We start from the raw sequence: 27,861 nt of genomic DNA, 5'->3' as shown, positions 1-27,861 counted from the left end.
TCCTGACGGGGCACTGCTGTGACAATTTCCCTAACTAGAAATGCAATCCCTCCTCCATTAATCCTTCCCACTCCATCATGTCTAAAACAAAGGAACCACAGAATATTAAGCTGCCAGTCTTGCCCCTGCTAGAATCAAGTCTTACTAATGACTACAGCATCATAATTCCATGCTCTGAGGTAATCCACCTTTCCTAAGATACTTCTTGCATTGAAATACACACAGCTCAGGACACCAGTGGCACTATGCTCAACCTTTTGATTCCTAACTCTGTCTGAGGTCTTAGCGACATCTGCCTACACAACCACTCCACAAACTATTCAGGCAACCTGGTTCCCATCCCCTTGCAAGTCTAGTTTAAACCACTGATAAATCCCCAGGGCCTGAAGGTCTGCATCACAGGATAAAGAGGTAGCTGGGAAATATTGGTCATCTCCTTCCAAGCTGCTTGCTTATTATGAATCAGTTCTTGTAGTTTGGTGTGCGACAACTGTCTACTTAAACAAAGGAGAAAACTGAGCTTTGGACCGGTTAGTTTATCCTCAGTAGTACATTTTGGAATCATTATGAATGAAATGATAACAGGAGACCTAGACAATGTTAATAAAATTAGACAAACTCAACATAAAAGTCTGAAAATGGAAATCGAATTTGACAAAACTACTAGAGTTTTTGAAGATATACCTGGCAAAATAGGTAAGAGAGAAAGTACTTAGATTTGAAGTAAGTTCTTAAAAAAAATGCCATAAAAAATTAAAATGAATGCACTGGGGGGGTCAGGGCAATATACTGGTATGGATAAAAAGCTGATGGATTGATAGGAAACAGAGAAAAGAAATAAATGGGCTTTTCAGGGTGGCAAGCTGTGTCTAGTGAATCATTGCAGACAACAGTGATGGGGCATCAACGATTCACAACACATATTAATCATTTTGATGAGGGAACAGAATGTAATATTTCTAAGTTCGTCAACAATACAAAATTGGGTTTCGTGAGGAGAGCAGAAAAATGCTTCGAGGTGATTGATACAAATTGGAGGAGAGGCAAGTACAGTAAAACTCTAAAAACACCCTCAGGGTTTTGTGGTGCTGGAGTGGCAGTGGCATGATTTCCGGACTGCTGGACGTTATTAATAATCTAACACTTCTTATATTCAATTTTGTTTTATATCTTACACAATAAGATTATAAATTTTACATTTAACCAGGTGAGCTTAAAAGAGAGTAAGGGAAGAGCTTCCTGGATAGGTTAATTGTAGCATCACAAAAGAGGCATCAATAACCATAAAGAGATCGTGGGAACAGGGGCCCTGTAAGTTCTAAGGGCGCCAGAGAAGAGGACCTGAGTGAGAGATTCAAAGGAGCATGGATACAGAGCCCGGTTGAGTTTGAAAGTAGATCAAGAGGGGGGCCCTGGTGAGTTTAAGAGATAGACTCCTAAACACAACCAGATACTGAACCACTCACTGGATGTTCTGAAGAATTTTATGCAAGATTATGCAAGGTTTTTGAAGAAGCAATTAGACTAGGTAAATTGCCACAATCTTTTTATAGAGCTTCCATTTCTTTAATATTGAAAAAAAGATAAAGACCCTACTGACTGTGCATCCTATAGACCAATATCCTTATTGAATGTAGATTCCAAGATCTTTTCCAAGTTACTGGCGACCAGGCTGGAGAAGGTATTACCTCAAATTATCTCGGAGGATCAAACTGGTTTTATTAAAAATCGCTATTCTTTTTTCAATATTAGGAGATTATTGAATATTGTTTATACTCCTTCACGCAGCACCTCAGAATGTGACATTTCATTAGATGCGGAGAAAGCATTTGATAGTGTTGAATGGCCATATTTATTTACTGTGCTTGAGAAGTTTAATTTTAGTCCAACATTTATATCTTGATATATCATATTCCAGTAGCCTCGGTTTTTACTAACAATCAAAGATCTCCCTTTTTTCGTTTATTTCAGGGTACCAGGCAAGGATGTCCTCTTAGTCCATTATTATTTGATATTGCCCTGGAACCTTTGGCAATTGCTATTAGAGAATCACCTAACATTTTTGGCATTACTCGCGGAATGGATATACATAAGTTATCATTATACGCAGATGACTTATTATATATCACTGATCCTGAGAAATCCATTCCTGCAGTTATATCATTGTTGGCTCAGTTTAGTAATTTTTCCGGGTATAAATTGAATCTTAATAAGAGTGAATTGTTCCCCTTAAATAGACAGGTTCCAATTTATGGAAATTTACCTTTTAAATTAGTTAATGACTTTTTTTATATACTTAGGGATTAAAATTACAAAAAATCATAAGGAGTTATTCAAGGTTAATTTTTTACCCTTAATTGATCAGATTAAATGTTTGTTCACTAAATGGTCACCATTGTCTTTATCTCTGATAGGTCGGATTAATGCTATTAAGATGATTATTTTACCAAAGTTCTTATATATATTTCAAATGGTACCAATTTTTATTCCGAAATCCTTTTTTGACAATGCTGATTCAAAAATTTCCTCATATATATGGCAGAACAAAAATCCTAGATTAGGTAAAAGATATTTACAGAAGGCAAGGAAGGAATGTGGATTGGCATTGCCTAATTTTAGATTTTATTATTGGGCAATTAATATTCGATATTTGAAATGTTGGTTAAGGGATTGGGATTTATCTCCTAGCCCTCATTGGGTAAATCTGGAAACTAAGTCTGTACAAGGATTTTCATTGGGTTCTATTTTAGGGACTTCTCTTCCCTTTGCTCTTTCTAAATTGCATAAACAAATTGACAATCCTATAGTCAAACACACTTTACGTATATGGTTTCAATTTTGGAAATTTTTTGGGTTGAATCAATTTGTTTTAACTATTCCTATTGTATCCAATTTCTTTTTTTATCCTTCTATTATGGACCAAGCTTATTCAGCTTGGAAGACTAAAGGATTACTATGATTTTCTGATTTATTTTTTGGATAATTGTTTTATGTCTTTTGAACAATTATCTAATAAATATAATTTGCCTAGATCTCATTTTTTTAGATACTTACAGATTAGGAATTTCTTAAACACTGTACTTCCTACCTTTCCAAATCTTGATTCTTCTGGTATTTTGAAGAAATTGTTAGAACTAAATCCTTTTCAGAAAGGTATAATATCAAATGTTTACAATATAATTATGAAAATACATTTATAAGATTAAAAATGATTGGGAAAGTGAACTTAACTTTACTATCCCTATTGAGAATTGGGATAAAATTCTTCAATTAGTTAATTTATCTTCTATATGTGCTAAACATTCATTGATACTGTTGAAAGTTGTGCACAGGGCTCATATGTCCAAGGATAAGTTGGCTCGTTTTTATTCCCATATAAATCCTATACGTGACAGATGTCATTCTGAGATAGCTTCTTTAACTCATACGTTTTGGTCATGTCCACTTTTGAAAAAATATTGGAAAGACATTTTCGATATTATTTCCACAGTATTGAACATTGATTTACAACCTCATCCTATTACTGCAATCTTTGGTTTACCAATGATGGAGTCAATCCATTTATCTTCTTCTGCTTGTCGGATGATTGCATTTCTTATATTAATGGCTAGAAGATCTATTTTGTTGAATTGGAAAGAAATTAATCCCCCTACCGTATTTCATTGGTTTTCTCAAACTATGTTATGTCTAAATTTGGAGAAAATTAGAAGTGTCGTATATAGATAGATAGATAGATAGATAGATACTTTATTCATCCCCATGGGGAAATTCAACATTTTTTCCAATGTCCCATACACTTGTTGTAGCAAAAACTCATTACATACAATACTTAACTCAGTAATAATATGATATGCATCTAAATCACTAACTCAAAAAGCATTAATAATAGCTTTAAAAAAAAAAAGTTCTTAAGTCCTGGCAGTTGAATTGTAAAGCCTAATGGCATTGGGGAGTATTGACCTCTTCATCCTGTCTGAGGAGCATTGCATCGACAGTAACCTGTCGCTGAAACTGCTTCTCTGTCTCTGGATGGTGCTATGTAGAGGATGTTCAGGGTTTTCCATAATTGACCGTAGCCTACTCAGCGCCCTTCGCTCAGCTACCGATGTTAAACTCTCCAGTACTTTGCCCACGACAGAGCCCGCCTTCCTTATCAGCTTATTAAGACGTGAGGCGTCCGTCTTCTTAATGCTTCCTCCCCAACACGCCACCACAAAGAAGAGGGCGCTCTCAACAACTGACCTATAGAACATATGACCCTTCTATTAAATTTGAAAAGATTTGAAGGCCATTTATTCAATATTTTCACATGATGTAATTTGACCCTGTTCCAATCCTATTTGTTTTTCCGGTTTTGGTTATATATATGTTGAGAGGATCGGAGTTGGGGACACCGATGATTTTGTATTTTTTTTTATAGATACTATAAACAGCCCATTTTTTTCTTCTTTCTTTTTTTTTCTTTAATAGTGGTTAGTTTGTAAGATTAGTTTTTCTTAGGGTATTAATTTTTTTTTTCTTTTTCTCTTATCGGTTTTTTTTAACATGATTTACCTAGTTTTTTTTTTGTTTCGTTTATATGATATTTGTATCATTCATGATTTGGGAAGACTTAACTATATTGTACTTATTGCTTGTGTATCCTTTTATGTTCATTTTAATTTTGTAAGTTTGTAATCCCATTATCTATGTACTAATCTTATCATGTTGTTATTAATAAAAAAATTGAGAAAGAAAGAATTGAATAGTGGATTATTATTATTTTACTGTACAGTCTGATATGGGATAATACTGTAAAATTGAATGCTATCCACTTTGGTAGGAAAAGAAGAAGAGTAGAGTATAATATAAAGGTAATGGATTGGGAAATATTGATGTACAATAGGATATGGGTATTCTGGTACACAAATCACTGGAATCAACAATAGATGTAGCAAATAGTCAAGAAGGCAAATGTGACGTTGGCTTTAAATGCAATAGGTTCTGAGTACCAAAGCAAAGATGTCTTGGTGAGACCTTGGTGAGAGTACACCCAAAGTAATGTGTGCACTTTTTTTCTCCTTACCTAAGGAATTATGTACTTGCCATAGAGGGAGTACAACAGCAGTGCCCCAGGACTGCCATAAGAGGAGAGATTGATTGACTAGGCCTGTACTCACTGGAATATAAAGGCAAAACACAAGATTCTGTCCACAATCAGGAGAAAATCTGCAGATACTGGAAATCAAAGCAACACACACAAAATGCTGGAGGAACTCAGCGGGCCAGGCAGCATCTATGAAAAGGAGAAAACAGTCTACATTTTAGACTGAAACCCTTCATCAGGACATTTCTATAGATGCTGCCTGGCCTGCTGAGTTCCTCCAGCATTTTGAGTTTGTTGCTGAGAAAATTCTGGCAGTGTTTTACGGGCTAGATGCAGACAGGATGTTTACGTTCTCTATAGTTATCTAGAAGCATGGCTCACAGACCCAAGGATCTTTAAGGGGAACTTTAAGGACTCCAGGACCTTTAAGGATTGGGATGTGGTGAAGCTTCTCCCCAGTAGTGACCCTTTGGAATTCAACCAATGAAGGCTGTGGCGATCATGTAACTGAATATATTTAAAAATAACAGAGATAGGAGTTCAACAGGGTTTTATAGGGTTCTTGGTACAGGGAGAAAGTCCGAATTTGGTATTGAAGTAGCCATCAGCCATGATTGTATTGAATAATGAAGCAGACTCAAAGGGCTGTGTGTGCTGTGAACAAAGGTAGGCAAATGGAATGAAAATACTGATCAATCATAACTTCACTGAGAGATAGGGACTTGTCCCAGGATTTAAGATACTCAGGGTATCACTTCTGAAGCATCGGGTGGGTTCCCCACTGAAAAATGCCTCCCATTTATGCTCAGGACCAGGATAATTTGCCTTTATTTAAGTATATTGATTTATCAGTTGAATATTATTAACATACCTTCCAACATCATCTTGCTAGCAGAGTCCTGTTTACAAAACATGGACCTTAAAATTGGTCAAATTGGAAGCACACACCAAAGAATGAAACATATTTACCTTCAGCCCTGATCTGACCAACCAGGGCTTCTCCCGAGAAACTGGTTTACTGGTTTTGTTATCTCAAAATCCATGGACATCATCACTTTTTCTGAAAGCCCTTATGGTCAAATAATACCAATAGCATTTAAAATTAGAGTGGAAATCCTTGCTCAAGATATGCGGTTGTGAATTCACTTTCATGAATTTTAGTTCTGAATGTTATTTGCTTACTTCTTATTGATTGCCTGACTTGTTCTTTTTTTTAACCCATCGGATGTTCAACTTTCTTTTTAATGGGTTCTATTGGGTTTCTTTGTTTTGTGGCTGCCTGTAAGGAGACAAATTTCAAGATTGCATATAGCTTACATACTTTGAACTTGGATTAAAGCTCTGTACTCCAAAAAGGGTAGTTAAGTTAACTTCAGGAACACATTTGTAGAAATCTAGCTAAAAAGGCTTCAGTTCCTAAAAGTTCTGAAATTTAAACAAACATTTTGGAACCAAAAAATATACGGTAAAAAAACTAAATACACAATCATCTGAAATCCCAAATAAACTATCAATTTTATTCAATATTCAATATCTCTAAAAAGAATCATACTTATAATACATTGCAGTGCATTACTAGATATAGACTTGTTCTGTAAAATTTCATCTTTTTTGGCACTTGGGTTACATTGATATAACACCATGAAAAACCACTGCTTTTCAGATTCTAGTCACTGGTGTATGGCATCAAGTAACAAGTGAGAGTTCAAGAAGATCCTTCTCAGAATGCAGCACAAAATTCGTCCATTCCTGACAGAGCTCTTCATAAAGAGGTCCTTGGCCACCATAGTCAGGCGGAAGAATCTGGACTGGAAAGTACCTTCTAAGGCTGGATTCATAATTATTTCCATGCATGTGAATCTGAAATAAGCACAATGGATTTAGTTGAAATCAGGGCATCCTTATTTACTTTTTTTCAATTTTAAAAAGAATTCATAAAGCATATTTTCTGTATGAACTAAACAAAAATATGAATAAATAATAAAGACAATGGATTTGATATTATTAGGATGGAAGGGTCTCTATTGGGACACTAGAAGAGCTCTACCTGAGAAATTCCACTAAAATTTTGACAGTTGACAAAGTTTTGCCTCCAGCTTTGGCAAATGTTAAACTTGCAGGGGTTTTAAATATTTCTGAATGTCTGTGAAATACCTTTGAATGTCTCTGAAATTTCCCCCAGTAGACCATTTGGGTGGAACAGGATCCATAATACAGGAGATTGCACGAAGTTCTTATGAAAACTCTGATCTTTGAAGAGACATAAACTGTCCATTCATGCTGTCTGAGCTAATGAGTATTTTCTGCAATTTGTATTCGATTGTTTCAGATAATTGACATTTTCTGTATTTTCATTTTGTCAGATTATACACAAATCATGTCAAGACTGTTGTAATCATTCTGTCTTGAATAGTAACATTGAAATCTGTGAAGCATCTATTCTTCAGTTTGAAACATAATAGTTAAAATACAGACATCTCATGTTTTAAAATATAAAAACAATTCATTTGCTGTTCATTTAAATGAGAAATATTCATGCTGATAACTGAAATAATCATTCAATGCTTTGTCCCAATGACAACATTCCCAAGCAAAATAAAGAATGGGCTTCTAAAGGATGCTTTTGATGTGATTATGTTTTGATTAAAATAAAGTTTTATTATTGTTGTTAGAATAACTAAACTGAGAATAATTATTCTCTCTGGGACTAAAAAGAAGTGTGCAAGATTACTCACACGTCTCATGATTTTTTCTGACAAGAATTTTGAAATTATAGCAAAGACTGGATGAAATAGCACTGGCTCATTGATCATGTGAATGCCTCGGACCTTCAGTGGAAAAGAGTCCTGGGAATAACAAAAAAGAGGCCTTCATTATACTTCATATTTTTGCATATCTACATTTCAATAAAATATAGCCTTCTTAAGATCCACCAGTTATCAAGATGCTTTAAGCAGACATACCCTTGCTTAGAAATGAATAAAGACCAGGCAAAAACTGACAAGTTCTAGTTTATTTTTCTCTAGACCAATATTCATGACTTTTTCTAGCTGCTGTTCCATATTCTTTCAAACCCTGTCTGACCACATTTTATCCATGAGATCTGACGCTTAGCAATTACAGGGACAATGTGTGAGTATGCCAATTCTAGAACGGGGGTCCATATTTAGTGTAGTCTCTCAGAACCAAAGGCTCTGCTTCATCTGAACAGCAGGGTGGAATCAAAGTAAATTTATTTTCAAACTGTCACCATATACAGCCCTGAGATTCATTTTCCTGCGGGCATACTCAATAAATCCAATAACCATAATAGAATCAATGATAGACCACAGCAACAAGGTGGCAACCAGTGTGCAAAAGACAACAAACTGCAAAAAGAAAGAAAGAAATAATAATAATCATAAAATATATATTCTCCTCTTGCATTGATCTCCCAAAGTGCAGTTCCTCACACGTGTCCAGATTATACTCCATCAGCCATTTCTCCAGCCATATTTCTATCAGTCCAATTCCTGCTGTGTTCTTTGACCATCTCCCTCAACCCCCAACAATTTTTGTGCCTTTTGCAAACTTACTAATCGGCCCACCTACATTTTGTCCAAATTATTTAAATATATGACTGAGAGGTTCCCAGTAATGATCCTTACTTGAACACCAGTCACAGACACCCGGTCAGGGAAATACCTAAGTATAAACTACCCTTTGCTGGATGTGTTACAATTTGACACTTCAGACTAGGAAAGGCTACTGAATGACTGGTGGTTATACAGGTTTTGCAAAATTTGCTTCAGAAACACAATATTTACAATTATTAAGGAAGCAGTTCGTTCAGAGAGCCTGAGGAAGAAATAAATATTGCCACAATTAATCTCCATTGATTCATTGACATGTGATTCTACTCAGTGATAATGGATGTGTAACCCTCTCACCGGGCCTCATAACAAACTCGGCTCGTTGGCTAACTGAACAGTCACGTGACTCAGTATCACATGGGTAACAGTGAGAAGGCCACTTTCAATAAACAGCACACGTCCAGGGTCTGTATGGTTCAGATTCGACCAAACAGGAAAGTTGGAGTGTTCTGATGAGGGATTGAAAATTGTGGTGAATGTTGTGTAAATAATGCCCCATGCAAAATTATCGTCCGACAGGAAATAACAGATCATTACAGTGGAAATCATTGAAATTACAGTGGAACTATACTTACCAATGTTTCAACTTTAACATTTAACAGAAAAAGAAAAGGACCCATTATAGTTAAACTAGTCTAAAAGTGCACATAAACATTGGAGCTCGTTTCTGTAGTAGTTGGGTGTATTGTTTTACTCATGGCACTCAACCTTCATCACCAGCCACAGGTCAAACTTCCTTCTTAGAACATCATGAACACACCAGCTAACTCAGAACTATTACCACTTCCTCTTGGAAACATTCATCTGCCCAAAACACTCCTTGCAGTAGGGTCTCCCTCGGGTGGGATCCTCCAGGCATTATCCCTCGTGCTCTTCTCTGCACCTCCTAATGAAAGACCCCAAACCAAACTACTGTCCTTCAGAAATCTGATCTCGCCCAGCTCGCTTTAATATTCCATGGTGTTTCCCACCCCCACCCCGATTGGCTAACACAACATTCCTAGGCTGAGCAAATTCTCCTTATCTCAGCTGAAGTCAAAACACTAGTCTATGAAGCTTAACTAGCTAAACACACTGTGTTTGCAGAAAACTGCTAAAATAAAATGCTCAAGGGCATAACAGTAGAAATATAACTTCAACCAGGACATTACAGATGCTTTCCATTTGAAAACATAGTTCCAGATTTTCTCAGGAGTAGAATTAGAATCAGAATCAGGTTTAATATCACCGGCATATGTCATGAAATTTGTTCTTTTGCAGCAGCATTACATTGCAATACATAAAAATAAAAAACATAAAATACAATAAGAAATATATTAAAATTAAATTAAATAAATAATGCAAAAAGAAAAGGAAAAAAAAGTGAGGTAGTGAGATTGCATCCACTATAGACCTATTGTTGCGATAGGCAAATTGCAGCTGGTCCAGGTCCTTGCTTAGGCAGGAGTTGATTCTGGTCATGACCAACCTCTCATAGCACTTCATCACAGTAGATGTGAGTGCAAAGGTGTGGCAGTCATTGAGGTATCTCACCCTCTGCTCTTCTCTGGTACTGGTATGATTGTTGCCCTTTTGAAACAGTGGAACCTCCGACTGCAGCAGTCAGAGACTGAAGATGTCCTTGCCAGTTGATTGGCTCCTACCAGGTAACAATCAGAGCCTGATGACTTGCAAGGGTTCACCATGTTGAAAGATGTTCGGATGTTGAATAACATCAGCAAGTTTGCTGATGATACTAAGCTGGGTGGCAGTGTGACATGTGATGAGGATGTTAGGAGAATTCAGGGTGACTTGGATAGGCTGAGTAACTGGGCATACTTGGCAGATGACGTTTAATGTGAATAAGTGTGAGGTTATCCACTTTGGGAGTAAGAACAGGAAGGCAGATTATTATCTGAATGCTGTAGAGTTAGGTAAGGGAGAAATACAAAGAGATCTAGGAGTCCTTGTTCATCAGTCACTGAAGGTGAATGAGCAAGTGCAGCAGGCAGTGAAGAAGGCTAATGGAATGTTGGCCTTTATTACAAAGGGAATTGAGTACAAGAGCAAGGAAATCCTCTTGCATTTGTACAGGGCCCTGGTGAGACCATACCTGGAGTATTGTGTACAGTTTTGGTCTCCAGGGTTAAGGAAGGACAGCCTGGCTGTAGAGGAAGTGCAGCGTAGATTCACAAGGTTAATTCCTGGGATGTCAGGACTGTTTTACGCAGAGAGGTTAGAGAGACTGGGCTTGTACACGCTGGAATTAAGGAGATTAAGAGGGGATCTGATTGAAACATATAAGATTATTAAGAGATTGGACAAGATAGAGGCAGGAAATATGTTCCAGATGCTGGGAGAGTCCAGTACCAGAGGGCATGGTTTGAGAATAAGGGCTAGGTCATTTAGGACAGAGTTAAGGAAAAACTTCTTCTCCCAGAGAGTTGTGGGGGTCTGGAATGCATTGCCTCGGAAGGCAGTGGAGGCCAATTCTCTGGAAGCTTTCAAGAAGGAGCTAGATAGGTATCTTATGGATAGAGAAATCAAGGGATATGGGGACAAGGCAGGAACCGGGTATTGATAGTAGATGATCAGCCATGATCTCAGAATGGCGGTGCAGGCTCGAAGGGCCGAATGGTCTACTTCTGCACCTATTGTCTATTGTTGGCCTTCAACTCAGGGATCACAGGGTCACCAGATGCTGCAGGGATTTGCACCAGGTGTAGTTTTATTTTCCATTTCAAAGCATGCATGAAAAGGTATTTAGCTCATCTGGGAATGAATCATCACAGCCGTTCATGATGTTAGGATTCTCCTTCGTGCTTGTAGGAAATAATGTCCTGCCAGCCCTGTTAGAGCTAAAGCACATGGGGTTCTGTCTCTAACCTCAAATGGAATGTTTTTCTCATAGCGACCTGTAGGTCATACAGTATATCAATGTACAGTTCTAGAGCACCAGTCTTGAATGCCACCTCAGCAGACTACTAATCTCCTGGTTCATCCATGGCTTTTGTTTTGGGTATATCCAGAATGTTCTCAAAGGCTCAAATTCATCCACACAGGTCTTGATGAAGTCAGTGACAACAGTCACTGTTTAGATTCAAAGATGAATTCCTGAATCTCGTCCAGTCCACCAACTGAAAGCAGTCTAGTAGGCAGTCCTCAGCCTCGCTTGATCATACCCTCTTGGTCCTCACAATTGGTGCTGTAGTCTTTAGTCTCTACCTGTACATCAGGAGTAGAAGTACAGCCAGGTGATTGGACTTCCCAAAATCTGGATGTGGAAAGGCGTGGTAAGTGTTCTTGATGGTAGTACAACAGTGGTCAAGTGTGTTGGCTCCTTTAGTTCCATAGGTGATATGTTGTTCAGAAACCTTTTCAAGTTGGCCTGGTTGAAATGCCTCAGAATGATAGTGAAGGCACACTGTTTTGAGACTGCTGATCATGGTGCTCAGATTCTCCAGTGCCAGCCTGACGTTGACAAGAGATGGAAGGTACACTATTACCAGGATGAGGGCAGAAAACTCCCTCAACTAAAAATAGATATTCTAGCCTGGAAGAGTGAGAGTGAGAAACATCTGTGCATCATGATGAGTAAATCATGAAGCATACTCCAGTTGCACTATCTTTAAACAGTCCTACTGTCCTGTCCTCCTGGTGTACGGTGAAGCCCTTGGGCTGCAGTGCTGCATCTGAAATGGTGGGCTTGAGCCATGTTTCAGCGAAGCAAAGTACACAGCAGTCCCCAATATCCCTCCGGTACTGCAATCTTGCTCTGAGGTCATCAGTTTTAATTTGCATTGACTGCATTCACCAATAAGATAGTCAGCAGTGGAGGTCTAAGGACTCTGTGTTTCAATCACACCTGCAGACCTACTCGCCTTTTTTCTGAAATGGGAACTGCACTCACAACATGAGTCTGCCATTCAGGGCCCACTGATTTTGAATATCAGTCGATTTTCTAAGCATCATAAAATGATATTGCTTACTGAAGTACCCATGGCTGTGACTGTGGATTTCAGCTGTAGTAGTCCTAAATGGGAATATTTGAAGAATCCAGTCAGAACTCCATTTATTGGCACCACCTTGATTGTAGTGTCAATCGTTAACATATTGAAATCAAATGGAAAATAGCATCAGGAGATATGAAAAATGTACTGCTGATTATTTATCACCTCTTTTACAATATTGCAAGGGTTTTCAAATTGACTTCCACCTCATCCAGAGGAAAAAGAGAGAACATAAACATCCAGTGAGTGGCAGTTCTGTGGACAAAAATGCGTTGTTAATGAGAGAGAGGGCGGAGGAGGATGGCCAGACTGGTTCAGCTGACAGTAACTCAAATAACCATGTGTGACAACAGTGGTGTGCAGAAGAACCTCCCTGAACTCAGAACACAATGAACCAAGCAGTAGACTATTTCCTGTGTCTAATAAAGCGGCCACTGATTGTATAGTAACAAGATTAGGGGCTCACCAATTGGAACTGAGGCATATGGGAATTTCTTCTTGCAGAAGATGAAGAACAGCTGGAATTGACTATCCTGGAGCGTCATGAAGACTGGAGTTGTGGAGGCATGTAAAGAGGAAGTAAACATTTCTTTTAAATATCTAGGAATTGCGGATAATGTGGATTGACACAGAAGAGGATTTAAGGCGTGATCTGGTGAATGGTGAGGCTGGCAGGAGGTTGACTCCCGCTCCTATGTTCCTCCGTTCGTTCTTCAGCAAATTTATCTCACCATCTCAATCTGATGCTTTTACAGACTAACCCATTCGCACATAACGTTCTAGCATGTTTTGAATGATAAAAGGGTTCCACGCATTATTTAGATGATTTATAATAACGATGAGCTCTTCTGGTGACAAAAGGAGTTGGAATTAAAAATAAAAGATCAAGTCTGTAGTGTTTCCAACAAATGCCTTGCTTGTGCAGGAGATTAAATGTTGTTCACTTTCCACATGAGATAACTTGACATTGCCTCTCTGATGGTGTGTGGTCTACTCTGGCACTTCCAGAAAAATCAGGCTGCCATTTTAAATATGAAACATAGAAACATAGAAAACCTACAGCACAATATAGGCCCTTCGGCCCACAAAGCTGTGCCGAACATGTCCTGACCTTAAAACTACCTATAGCCCTCTATTTTTCTAAGCTCCATGTATCCCTCCAGAGTCTCTTAAAAGACCCTATCATTTCCGACTCCACCACCGCCGTCAGCAACACATTTCACACACTCACCACTCTCTGCATAAAAAACTTACCCCTGACATCTCCTCTGTACCTACTTCCAAGCACCTTAAAACTATGCCCTCTTGTGCTAGCCATTTCAGCCCTGGAAAAAAGCCTCTGACTATCCACACAATCAATGCCTCTCATTATCTTGTACACCTCTATCAGGTCACCTCTCATCCTCTATCGCTTCAAGCAGAAAAGGCTGAGTTCACTCAACCTATTCTCATAAAGCATGCTCCCCAATCCAGGCAACATCCTTGTAAATCTCCTCAGGACCATTTCTATGGTTTCCACGTCCTTCCTGTAGTGAGGCAACCAGAATTGAACACAGTCCTCCAAATGGGGTCTGACCAGGGTCCTATATAGCTGCAACATTACCTCTCGGTTCTTAAACTCAATCCCACGATTGATGAAGGCCAATGCACCGTATACCTTCTTAACCACAGAGTCAACCTGTGTAGCAGCTTTGAGTGTCCTATGGACTCAGACCCCAATATCCCTCTGATCCTCCACACTGCCAAGAGTCTTGCCATTAATGCTATATTCTGTCATCATATTTGACCTACCAAAATGAACCATTTCACACTTATATGGGTTGAATCCCAGTTTTGCAACCCATCAATGTCCCGCTGTAACCTCTGACAGCCCTCCACACTATCCACAACACCTCCAAACTTTGTGTCATCAGCAAATTTACTAACCCACTTCCTCATCTTTCTTTTTAAATCTTTTTATTAATTTTTAAACAAACATAAATGAAACATGAATACAAAGTGTTTGAGAGTACACAATTGATAGTTTAAGTAGATATTCAAATATATAATAATCAATATATATAGCCTCCCAAACTCACAGTATTTATGAACAAAAGAAACAAAAAGAAAAAAAACCCCAAAACAAGAGAAAAAAAAACTAACCAACATGGGCCGTTGCATAATGTTAAATACATACAGTAGTGCCAATAACTCCGAACCGCCATCCAAATAATTAAGGATAATAAAAGTAAGGTTTAGGAAAAGACAATTTAACTCATATGAAAATGTTGAATAAATGGTCTCCAAGTTTCTTCAAATTTAACTGAAGGATCAAAAACAACACTTCTAATTTTTTCTAAGCTCAAACAAGAGATAGTTTGAGAAAACCACTGAAATATAGTTGGAGGATTAATTTCTTTCCAATTCAATAAAATAGATCTTCTAGCCATTAATGTAACAAATGCAATCATTCGTCGAGATGACGAGGATAAACGACTATTATCCACCATTGGTAAACCAAAAATTGCAGTAAAAGGATGCGGTTGGATCCACTTCCTCATCCAGGTCATTTATAAAAATCACAAAGAGTAGGGGTCCCAGAACAGATCCCTGAGGCACGCTACTGGTCACCGGCCTACATGCAGAATATAACCCATCTACAACCACTCTTTGCCTTCTGTGGGTAAGCCAGTTCTGCATCCACAAAGCAAGATCCCCTTGGATCCCATGTCTCCTTACTTCCTCAATAGGCCTTGCATAGGTTACCTGATCAAATGCCTAGCTAAAATCCATATACACTACATCTATGGCTCTACCCTCATCAATGTGTTTAGTCACATCTTCTTAAAATTCAATCAGGCTCGTAAGGCATGACCTGCCTTTGACAAAGCCATGCTGACTATTCCTAATCATATTATGCCTCTCCAAATGTTCTTAAACCTGCCTCTCAGGATCTTCTCCATCAACTTACCAACCACTGAAGTAAGACTCACTGGACTATAATTTCCTGGGCTATCCCTACCCTCTTTCTTAAATAAGGGAACAACATCCACAACCCTCCAATCCTCCAGAACCTCTCCCGTCCCCATTGATGATTCAAAGATCATCACCAGAGACTCAGCAATCTCCTCCCTCACCTCCCACAGTAGCCTGGGTTATATCTCGTTTGGTCCCGGTGACTTATCCAACTTGATGCTTTCCAAAATCTCCAGCACATCCTCTTCCTTAATATCTGCATGCTCAGGCTTTTCAGTCAGCTGCAAGTCATCCCTACAATCGCCAAGATCCTTTTCCGTAGTGAATACTGAAGTAAAATATTCATTAAGTACCTCTGCCATCTCCTCCAGTTCCACACACACGTTTTCCATTGTCACAATTGATTGGTCCTATTCTCTCATGTCTTATACTGTTGCTTTTCACATACTTGTAGAATGTCTTGGGGTTTTCCTTAATCCTGTCCACCACGGCCTTCTCATGGCCCCTTCTGGCTCTGTTCATTTCATTCTTAAGCTCCTTCCTGCTAGCCTTATAATCTTCTAGATATCCATCATTACCTAGTTTTTTTGAATCTTTCATAAGCTCTTCTTTTCTTCTTGACTAGATTTACAACAGCCTTTGTACACCGTGGTTCCTGTACCCTACCATAACTTCCCTGTCTCATTGGAACGTATCTACGCAGAACTCCATGCAAATATCCCCTGAACATATGCCACATATCTTCCATACATTTCCCTGAGAACATCTGTTTCCAATTTATATTTCCAAGTTTCTGTCTGATAGCCTCATATTTCCCCTTACACCAAGTAAATGTTTCCCTAACTTGTCTGTTCCTATCCCTTTCCTATGCTATGGTAAAGGAGATAGAATTGTGATCACTATCTCCAAAATGCTCTCCCACTGACACCCGACCAGGTTCATTTCCCAATACCAGATCAAGCACAGTCTCTCCTCTTGTAGGCTTATCTACATATTGTGTCAAGAAACCTTCCTGAACACACATAACAAACTCCACATTCCTGGGATGGCAGGACTTTCATATGAAGAAAGACTGGATCGACTGGGCTTATACTCGCTGGAATTTAGAAGATTGAGGGGGGATCTTATTGAAACGTATAAAATTCTAAAGGGATTGGACAGGCTAGATGCAGGAAGATTGTTCCCGATGTTGGGGAAGTCCAGAATGAGGGGTCACAGTTTAAGGATAAAGGGGAAGCCTTTTAGGACCAAGATGAGGAGAAACTTCTTCACACAGAGAATGGTGAACCTGTGGAATTCTGTGCCACAGGAAACAGTTGAAGCCGGTTCATTGGCTATATTTAAGAGGAAGTTAGATACGGCCCTTGTGGCTAAAGGGATCGGGGGTATGGAGAGAAGGCAGATACAGGGTTCTGAGTTGGATGATCAGCCGTGATCATACTGAATGGCGGTGCAGGCTCGAAGGGCCGAATGGCCTACTCCTGCACCCATTTTCTATGCTTCTATGTTTCCACCCCATCTAAACCCCTCACTCTAGAGAGATGCCAATCAATATTTGGGAAATAAAAATCTCCCACCACAACAACCCTGTTATTATTACTCCTTTCCAGAACCTGTCTCCCTATCTGCTCCTCTGCTGAGATAAATGCATGCCTCCTACTAGATGATGCTTCTTCAACAGCATCCTTCCAATCTTCCTCCGGACAAAGGATTTTCAAATGGTCACCAATTGTCCAAAAGCTAGAAGGTTTTCAAAACTTCTTTCACACCGAATATGAAAAACGTGATTTGAAAATACATACACATGAAATTCACGCAGATCCAAGCGTGAATGCAAGGGGCAACCCAGGAACAGCATAGCAGGTAAGTTCTTGTTTGTGGAGTGTGCTGCATTGCGACATGCAAGAAGGAAATTGATGAGATTCTGATTCACTGTCAGTGCAGTGTGTTCTGCTGCCATTGCTTGCAGTGCATTCTTTAGACTCTGGACAAACATTTCCACAAATCCATTTGCAGCTGGGTGGTACGGTGCAGATGTAGTATGTCTTATTCCATTCGTTTTCAGGACTGACTGTGGTCCATTGTCACTGACTAAGTGTTCTGGAACTCCAGTCCTTCTGAAGAGGTTTCTCAACACATCAACAGTGTGTGAGGCTTTTGTGGAATCTACTTGGGGACACGTTGTAGCTTCGTCCACTACTACAAAAAAATTTATGCCCATGAATGATCTGGCAAAGTCTACCTGAACCCTCTGCCAGGGCAATGCAGGCTACTCCCAGGGACAGAGGGGCACTGCTCTTGGAATCTTCAGGACATATTGGCATCCCAAACAGTACATCGTAAGCTGCTTGATCTGCTGATCAATCCCAGGCCACCAGACTATCCTTCGAGCCAATGCTTTCATTTTGACCATGCCTATATGACCAGCATGTAGCTCCTCCAACATTTCAGATCTTAGCTTGGATGGTACAGCAACTCTCAATCCACACATAAGGCAACCCCCATTAACGGTAAGTTCATCCCAGTGCTGGTAGAGATAGGGGAACTGGAATTTCTGCTGCACATTGCAGCCATTTTGGTTTCCGTTTGGATCATCTCTGCTGTAGAGGGAGACTTTCAATTTGCATTAGGAGAATACATCAAGAGAAGGGTCTATGTTGTAAATTTTTCAAGTAATTCCTTTTGCAAGGGTAAATGGGACAATCCATCAACATTTCCATAACTAGTTGTTCTCTTGAATTCAATCTTGTAACTGTGTCCTCCAAGAAACAGATCCCATCTCTGCATTCATGCTGCTGGTGTTAGTGGAACAACTTCCTGTGGATTGATAATGGACACTGTGCTTCATGATCAGTAATGAGGGTACACTCCCATTCAAGAACTGGTTGAAATGTTTTACACCCCAACCCAGACTTAAAGCCACTCTGTCAATCTGCATAGTTCTGCTCTGTTACAGTAAGGGAATTCGACGCAAAGGCTAATTCCATCACTCATATGACATGACTGGATGATGTGGATCATAATGCTGTACAGTGACACCATTGCGTTTGTCTTTGGAAAACTACCTCACACTGCTTTGTCCATTGCCACTTCTTCCCGATCTGTAGTAATGAGTGCAAGGGCTGGAGCACAGTAGCTGGGTTTGGTTGGAATCTGTTATAGTAATTGAAAAATCTTAAAAAGGACCATATCTGTGACATGCCCTTTCACCTTGGGTATCCAACACTGCTTGAATTTCCTCAGCACACTTGTGTAATCCTTGTGCATCAATGGTGTGTCCATAGCAAGGGATGTTTGGTTTAAAGAATTCACAATTGTTGAGTCATGCTCTGAGCCCATACTTTTCTAATCTCTTCAGCACTGTCTTGAGATTTTGGAAGTGTTCCTTGTTATCCTCACCAGTAACAATGATGTCATCCAGGTAACACTGAGTAGGTAGCCTTGCAGCACCTGATTTCTGCCAGAGTGTAGGTATAGTTGCTACTCTAAAAATAATCCGATTATAGTGATAAAGCCCTTTTTAAGTGAGAAACACTTCAGAATCTCCATCTGTAGTTTGGTCCACTTTACTGAAATGTTGCCTTCCAGAAAGGTTTACCAAGCTATCCTCCATCTTGGGCCGAGGATATTAATTTACTTTCAGTACTGTGCTGCTGGTGAATTTAGAATCACCACAGCTCCTGACAGACTCATGCCTATCCTAGCATGCAGAGTCAGCTCTGGCAGACTGGGTGGATGAGATCTACAGTGAGATCCAACAGCCAAGAAGGAGGTACTACAATGCTCCTTGGAAAGCAAAGGAGATGACAAGGCACAGAGTATGTTATGATCATACACTGCAACCAAGGAAGGTTTTGCCACTTGTTCATACAGGTGTACCCTGACTTCTAAGGTTGATAGAGTGGTTTTTCCACTTTAAAAATTGTCTGTCATAGGATCCCTGCCATCTTCAGATGTGATGGGCAACCACCATGTGCTTCATTGAGGAGCTATTTTTGTAAGATTCTACAAACTAAATGATCTCTCATTGCATCACTAAGCCTATTACTGAACTGACAATGTTAAGACAAATTTATCAGTTCAGCCATGTAAGCTTAAATGGACTCCCCTTCATTTTGATTATGAAACCTAAAGTGTTCTGCAACAATGGTTTTGGTTCTAAATGTACATTACATTTGCAATGCTCTTTTCAGCTGGTTTGGTTGGAACAGTTAAACTTCTAAGCAAACTGTATGTTTTTTCACCTATTGCAGTCAGTAACACTGACACTCACCATTCACTGATCATTTCATTTGCGTCAGAATATTGTATAATTCACTCAGTATACATCATCCGGTTATCTGTTGTGCAATTGAATATGTCTATCTTTCTGACTATTTCTGCTTTTTAAAAAAAAAATTCTCTAAATGTATAAATTAAAAAACACGAAATGCTGGCAGAACTCAGCAGGCCAGACAGCATCTATGGGAGGAGGTAATAACGACGTTTTGGGCCAAAACCCTTCATCAGGAGTGAAGTAACATGGGATGGTCGAGGGGGGATAAGAAGTGGGGGAAGGGATAAAGTAGAGAGCTGGGAAGTGATAGGCTGGAGGGAAATGGGCTAGGGGGAAGGTGGAAAATGATGGGAAATAAAAGAGAAAGAAAGGTAGGGCTGGGAGGGGGAGAGATTATAGTGAGGGGGGGAAGAGAAAGAGAACCAGACTAAAATAATAAATAAGGATGGGGGTAAGGGTGGGGGGCAGGGGTACTAATGGAGGTCTGTGAGTTGGATGTTCATGCCGGCAGGTAGGAGGCTACCTAGGCGGGAGATAAGGTATTGCTCCATCGACCTGCGTGTGGCCTCATCTTGACGGTAGAGGAGGCCACGGACAGACATGTTGGAGTGGGAGTGGTCTGTGGAATTGAAGTGTGTGGCCACAGGGAGATCCCGCCACTGCTGGAGGACTGAGCGCCGGTGTTCGGCGAAACGGTCTCCCAGTCTGCGGCGGGTCTCCCCAATGTATAAATGGCCACATCGGGAGCACCGGATACAGTATATCACCCCAGCTGACTCGCAGGTGAAGTGGTGCCTCACCTGAAAGGACTGTCTGGGGCCTGGGATGGTGGTGAGGGAAGAAGTGTGGGGGCAGGTGTAGCACTTCTTCCGTTTGCAGGGATGAGTGCCCGGAGGGAGGTCGGTGGAGAGGGATGGGAGGGGATGAATGGACAAGGGAGTTGCGTAGGGAGCGATCCCTGCGGAAAGCCGAGAGTGGGGGGCAGGGGAAGATGAGTCTGGTGGTGGGATCCCGTAGGAGGTGGCGGAAGTTACGGAGGATTATACGTTGGATCTGTAGGATGGTAGGGTGATAGGTGAGGACCAGGGGGACTCTATCCCTGGTGGGCTGATGGGGTGAGGGCAGAGGTGCGTGAAATACGTGAAGGGTTTTGGCCCAAAACGTCGTTATTACCTCCTCCCATAGATGCTGTCTGGCCTGCTGAGTTCTGCCAGCATTTCGTGTTTTTTTTATTTATTTCCAGCATCTGCAGATTCACTCGTGTTCTCTAAATGTATTCTTATTATCATCTGGTGCTCACTGTTTATGAACCAGTGGCCATACACATTAATTGTTAGTTTCTCCTGTTTTCTGCTTTTTTTAAAACTCAAACACCTCTCTCCCATTGTGAATAAAAAGAGGCTATGCTTCAACAGGTAGGTAGACACCTTTGGTTCATTTTCAAACTTTCTTGTATAACTGTTATGTTTTGTAATTCCAAAAATTAATCGAAAGAATGTGATAAATTGGAGCAGGAGGAAACGGTGGTAGAAGTTCACCATACCAACGAACTCCTGCAGGCCTTTGACCGTGTTGGGCCGGGCAAAGAGGCGGATCGCATCTACCTTGGAGGGCAGAGGTGTTGCCCCGTCTTTGGTAATCCTGTGGCCCAGGAAGCCAATGGTATCGAGACCGAACTGGCATTTGGCCGGGTTGATCGTGAGGCCTAAATCACTCAGGCGGGAGTAGAGCTGGCGGAGGTGGGGCAGATGCTCCTGGCGACTACTGTTGGCTATAATCCCCGGCTGCTTTGGGCACCACGTGCAGCGGGGAGGCCCATGGGCCGTCGGACCTCCGTATGATCCCCAGTTCCTCCATCCTCTTGAACACCTCCTTCGCCAGGCGGACCTTTTCCGGGGGGAGCCTTCGTGCGCGGCGTGGAGGGGTGGTCCCTGGGTCGGAATGTGGTGCTGTACCCCATGTCTGAGCATGGATGTTGTTCAAATAGATGAACGCAAAGTCCAGGTCGCATCCCACCGCATCCATTAGCCGCTGGAACGTCTGTGCGGCATTCTTCAGGCCGAACAGCATTCAGAGGAACTTGAATGGGCCGAACGGGGTGATGAGTGCTGTTTTGGGGATGTCTTCAGGGTACACCGGGATTTGATGGTATCTCCGGACGAGGTCTACTTTGGAAAAGATTCTTGCCCCGTGCAGGTTTGCTGCAAAGTCCTGTATGTGCGGCACAGGGTAGCAGTCCGGTGTTGTAGCCTCGTTCAGTCTGCGGTAGTTGCCGCATGGTCTCCAACCCCCGGCTGCTTTGGGCACCATGTGCAGCAGGGAGGCCCATGGGCCGTCGGACCTCCATACGATCCCCACTTCCTCCATCCTCTTGAACTCCTCCTTCGCCAGGCGGAGCTTTTCCGGGGGGAGCCTTCGTGCGCGGGGGTGGAGGGGTGATCCCTAGGTCAGAATGTGGTGCTGTACCCCGTGTCTGGGCATGGCTGCCGTGAACTGCCGTGCCAGAATTGATGGAAAGTCCACCAGGATTCTGGTGAATTCGTTGTCCGACAGCGTGATGGAGTCCAGGTGTGGGGCTGGCAACTTGGCTTCACCCAGGGAGAACGTCTGGAAAGTCTCGGCATGTACCAGTCTTTTCCCTTGCAAGTTGACCAGCAGGCTGTGAGCTCACAAGAAGTCCACCCCCAGGAGTGGTTGGGCCACGGCGGCCAGTGTGAAGTCCCATGTGAACCGGCTGGCGCCGAACTGCAGCTGCACTGTGCGGGTGCCGTAAGTCCGTATCGTGCTGCCGTTTGCGGCCCTCAGAGTGGGTCCTGGCTTCCTGTTGCGGGTGTCATACCCCGTCGGGGGCAAGACGCTGATCTCTGCTCCGGTGTCGACCAAGAAGCGGCATCCCGACTGTTTGTCCCTGACGTACAAGAGGCTGTTCTGGTGGCCACCCACCATAGTCATTAGCGGCTGCTGGCCCTGGCCCTTGCAGGGCGGGTGAGAACGGCAGGCTTTTGTGCCCCACCGCTGGTGGTAGAAACACCACTGTTCACTGTCCTCCTCACTCCTGCCTCTGTGTTGTGTGTGCCCCCCTGCCGGACCTGGTCTGGTCCGCTGTTGGGTGCGTGGCCTGGTAATCTGACCAACGGACACCACGCTCTCCCTCTTGGCTTTCCACAGCACGTCTGCCCGGGCCACCACCTTCCAGGGGTCGCTGAAATCTGCGTCAGCCAGCAGCAGATGTATGCCCTCGGGCAGTCACTCTAGGAACGCTTGCTCGAACATGAGGCAGGGCTTGTGTCCGTCAGCCAGGGCCAGCATCTCGTTCATCAATGCTGACGGCAGTCTGTCTCCCAAACCGTCCAGGTGAAGCAGGCGGGTACCCCGCTCACGCCGTGAGAGGCCAAAGGTCCCAATGAGCAGCACTTTGAATGCTTCATATTTCCCTTCTTCCGGGGGCGACTGTATGAAATCCGCAAACTGGGCGGCCGTCTCCTGGTCAAGGGCGCTCACCACGTGATAGTAACGCGTGGAATCAGAGGATATCTGCTGAATTTGGAACTGGGCTTCTGCTTGGCTAAACCACACGCGTGGTCGCAGCATCCAGAAAGTCGGCAGTTTTAGTGAAACTGCGTGAACAGATGAAGAGTTAGTCATCTTTGGCCCAAATCACGTTTGGACTGTCGGGGTCACCAATGTAGCGATGTACTACATACAGAGCTAGAGACGACACGCAGTCGGTAAGTCGTTTTGAGACTAGTTTATTCAAACTTCGCGGCGCTGGCATTTGATCCCTAGCGCCCGCACTCTCCCGGCGAAAATGACGTCAGAGGTGCATTACCAAAGTCTCTCCCTGCGCGCTGGCTATTTGTGAGCCGGTTCGCCTGCGCAGAAAGTGGGTCACCACAATCAGCAAATTTGCTGATGATACAAAGATTGGAGGTGTAGTGGACAGTGAGGAAGGTTTTCAAAGCTTTCAGAGGGATCTGGACCAGCTGGAAAAATGGGCTGAAAAATGGCAGATAGAGTTTAATACAGACAAGTGTGAGGTATTGCACTTTGGAAGGACAAACCAAGGTAGAACGTACAAGGTAAATGGTAGGACACTGAGGATTGCAGTAGAACAGAGGGATCTAGGAATACAGATACAAAATTCCCTAAAAGTGGCATCACAGGTAGATAGGGTAGTAAAGAAAACTTTTGGTACATTGGCCTTTATAAATCAAAGTATTGAGTATAAGAGTTGGAATGTTATGGTGAGGTTGTATAAGGCATTGGTGAGGCCGAATTTGGAGTATTGTGTGCAGTTTTGGTCACCGAATTACAGTAAGGATATTAATAATGTTGAAAGAGTGCACAGAAGGTTTACAAGGATGTTGCTGGGACTTGAGAAACTGAGTTACAGAGAAAGGTTGAATAGGTTAGGACTTTATTCCCTGGAATGAGGTGAGATTTGATAGAGGTATATAAAATTATGACGGGTATAGATAGAGTGAATGCAAGCAGGCTTTTTCCACTGAGGCTAGGGGAGAAAAAAAAACCAGAGGACATGGGTTAAGGGTGAAGAGGGAAAAGTTTAAAGGGAACATGGGGGGGGGGGCTTCTTCACACAGAGAGTGGTGGGAGTGTGGAATGAGCTGCCAGATGAAGTGGTAAATGCGGGCTCACTTTTGACATTTAAGAAAAGCTTGGAACATGGATGAGAGGTGTACGGAGTGATATGGCCCAGGTGCAGGTCAGTGGGACTAGGCAGAAAAATGGTTCAACACAGCCAAGAAGGGCCAAAAGGCCTGTTTCTGTGCTGTAATATTCTATGGTTCTATGGTTCTATGGAAAAAAAAAGGAGCTGGGATGCATGTGTACTTTAACATAATGAATTATGTAAACAAAGAATGTCTAATCAAACAATTTATTTACAACATTACACAAATATTACTAATACTAAATACAGTACACTGAGCCTTGATAAATATCTTAGTGTCCTCTCTAGTCACAGGCAAGGTCCCGGAGGACGGGCAAGTTGCCAATGTTGTTCCATTGATCAAGAAGAAAATCAGAGTTAATCCTGGAACCTATAGACCAATGAGCTACTGGAGAGCATTCTTAGAGTTAGCATGAATGAGCATTTGGAAAACCACGGCCTAATTAGGGACAGCCAGCATGGTTTTGTGCAGGACAAGTCATGTTTTACTAATTTGATTGAGTTTTTTGATGAGGTGATGAAAATGATTGACAAAGGTAGATTTGCAGATATTGTCTACCTAGATTTTAGTAAGGCGGGGTTTGACAAAGTCCCTCATGGGAGGCTCATCCAGAAGATGAAGATGCTTGGAATCAATGGTTAATTGTCTGTTTGGGTTCAGAACTCACTTGCCCATTGAAAACAGAGTGTGGTAGTTGAAAAGACTTATTCTAGCTGGAGGTGTGTGATTACTGGTTTACCACAAGAATCTGTACTGGGACTTCTGCTGACTGTGATGTAAATAAATGAGCTGGATGAAAATGTTAGTGGGTGGGTTAGAAAGTTTGCTATTGATGTGAAGATTGGTGGTCTTGTGGATAGCATAGAAGACTGGCAAGAAATACAGTGGAATATGGATCAGTTGCAGATATGAGTGGTGAAATGGCGGATAGAATTTAACCCAGCCAAATGTGAAGTGTTGCACTTTGATAGGTCAAATGTAAAGAGACAAAACCCTTAACAGTTTTGATGAGCAGAGATATCTTTGGGTCCAAGTTCATAGGTCTCTGAAGGTGGCTACACAGCTTGATGGGGTAGTTACAAAGGCATATGGTATGCTTGCCTTTATTAGTTGAGACATTGGGTTCAAAAGTCAGGAAGTTATGTTGCAGCTATATAAAACCCTAGTTAGGCCACATCTGGAGTATTGCATACAGTTCTGGTCACCCCATTTTTGGAAAGATGTTGGGGCTTTGTGGAAGGTGCAGAAGAGGATTTCCAAGATGCTGCCTGGATTAGAGAGCACATGCTATAATGAGAGATTGGATAAACCTAGGTTATTTTCTCTGGAGCGGCAGAGGCTGAGAGGAGATCTGATAGAGGTTGATAAGATCATGAGAGGCATAGATAAACAGACAGTATCTTTTTCCCAGAGTTGAGAAGTCTAATACATGAGAACATACATTTAAGGTGGGGGGGGGGGGGGGGGGGGAATAATATTGAAGGAGATATAAGGGACATTTTTTTAAACAGAGAGAGCAGTGGGTGCCTGGAATGTGCTGCCTGGGGTGGTGGTAGAGGCAGATACATTAGAGACTTTCAAGAGATGTTTAGATAGGCACATGAAAGTGAGCAAAATGGAAGGATATGGACATTGTGTTTTCATAAAGAATTAGTTTAGTGGCCATTTGATTACTAAGTTGCTCGGTACAGCTTTGTGGATCAAAGGACCTATTCCTCTGCTGTTTTGTTCTATGTTCTATTTCCAGCACCTTTCTTCGCTAACTCCCTTTTAGAAGTTTATTATTGGATCCACTGCCATTACTGTTCAGTTTGTATCTTCCAGATCATATCAACTTAGTGCATTAAAATAGGTTTCTGCATTTTTCATAAATTTTATATCTGCATTCATCTTCCACAGGTTTACCTCCTTTTTAGCCCCAGTAAAATTTTTGCAGATTTTGTTCACCTCATTAAATCATCCTATTCTTTACATGGTGTTCCTCACTTAGACAATCAAATACTCCCTGGCCAGTTAAGCTTGGGACGATGAATGTTGAATTGACTTTATTTCTTACATCCTTCACATACATGAGGAGTAAATATCTTTATGTTACATCTCCATCTAAATGTGCAATGCGCAATCATAGTAATTTATAATAAATGTAATATAGAGTACACTCAAATCAGAGTGAGTTAATTGGTCTGATGGCCTGGTGGAAGAAGCTGTTCCGAAGCTTGTTGGTCCTGGCTTTTAAGCTCCGGTACCACTTCCTGGATGGTAACAGCTGGAATAGATTGTGGTTGGGAAGGTTTGGGTCCCCAAATGATCCAATGGGCCCTTTTTGCACACTTGTCCTTGTAAATGTCCTGAATCGTGGGAAGTTCACAACTACAGATGCGCTGGGCTGTCCGCACCACTCTCTGCAGAGTCCTGCGATTAAGGGAGGTACAGTTCCCATACCAGGCAGCGATGTAGCCAGTCAGGATGCTCTCAGTTGTGCCCCTGTAGAAAATTCTTTGGATTTGGGGACCCATACCAAACTTCCTCAACCGTCTGAGGTGAAAGAGGTGCTGTTGTGCCTTTTTCTCCACATAGCTGGTGTGTACAGTCCATGTGAGGTCCTCGGTGATGTGGATGCCGAGGAACTTGAAGCTGTTTGCCCTCTCAACCCCAGATCCATTGATGTCAATAGGGGTTAGCCCATCTCCATTTCTCCTGTAATCTGCAACCAGCACCTTTGTCTTTGTGACATTGACATTGTTTTCTTGACACCTCTGTGTCAGAGAGATGACTTCTTCCCTGTAGGCCACCTCGTTATTCAAAGAATACACTTAGCATGGGGTTGGCACAAAAGGGACTTGAATGCTTCATTCTAACTGAGGACACATCTTGATACACATGTTTTGTCATTCTAGCAAGCCTGATCTCTTTACTCATTACATTACTATTTGATTCTTCTTTCAAGTAGAACACACACCTCAATCATTTTCTCCATTGCATAACACCAAAAAACCTCAATGCAAGTTAGCAGTTTCTCATCTATGTTTAAGTAAAACATATACTATCAATGCTGCCTTTAATTTCACATTTGAGGAACCAATAATTTTATATTTAGTGATAAAAGCAGAATAGTTGTACCTGGTGTTCCTGCAATATATATCTGTAAGGATTCACTGCTAATCTAATGGCTTCTCTGTAATGTTCACTGCTGAGGTAATGGTTACTCTGCAGCAGCAATGTTTGTGTTATG

General features: G+C 41.6%; 1 protein-coding gene across 2 annotated transcripts in view; it reads right to left on the bottom strand.

Annotated features, from left to right (window-relative positions):
- Positions 1-6,577: 6,577 nt before the first annotated feature.
- ttpa (tocopherol (alpha) transfer protein) overlaps positions 6,578-27,861 on the bottom strand; it is a 68,399-nt gene continuing 47,115 nt past the window's right edge. The window contains exons 4-5 of one of the 2 annotated variants that reach the window (XM_073041632.1): positions 7,822-7,932; positions 6,578-6,946 (exon numbers count right to left, since the gene is read on the bottom strand). In XM_073041632.1, the coding sequence (XP_072897733.1) occupies positions 6,773-6,946; positions 7,822-7,932 (285 nt within the window). In that variant the 3' untranslated portion in view covers positions 6,578-6,772. The remainder of the gene's footprint in view (positions 6,947-7,821; positions 7,933-27,861) is intronic. The other variant, XM_073041641.1, reaches the window with a different exon arrangement.

Source organism: Hemitrygon akajei, chromosome 1 (assembly GCF_048418815.1).
Source record: "Hemitrygon akajei chromosome 1, sHemAka1.3, whole genome shotgun sequence".
Classification (NCBI taxonomy): Eukaryota; Metazoa; Chordata; class Chondrichthyes; order Myliobatiformes; family Dasyatidae; genus Hemitrygon; species Hemitrygon akajei.
Note: the sequence above shows the minus strand (reverse complement) of the source record. Positions and strands in the feature narration are given on the sequence as shown.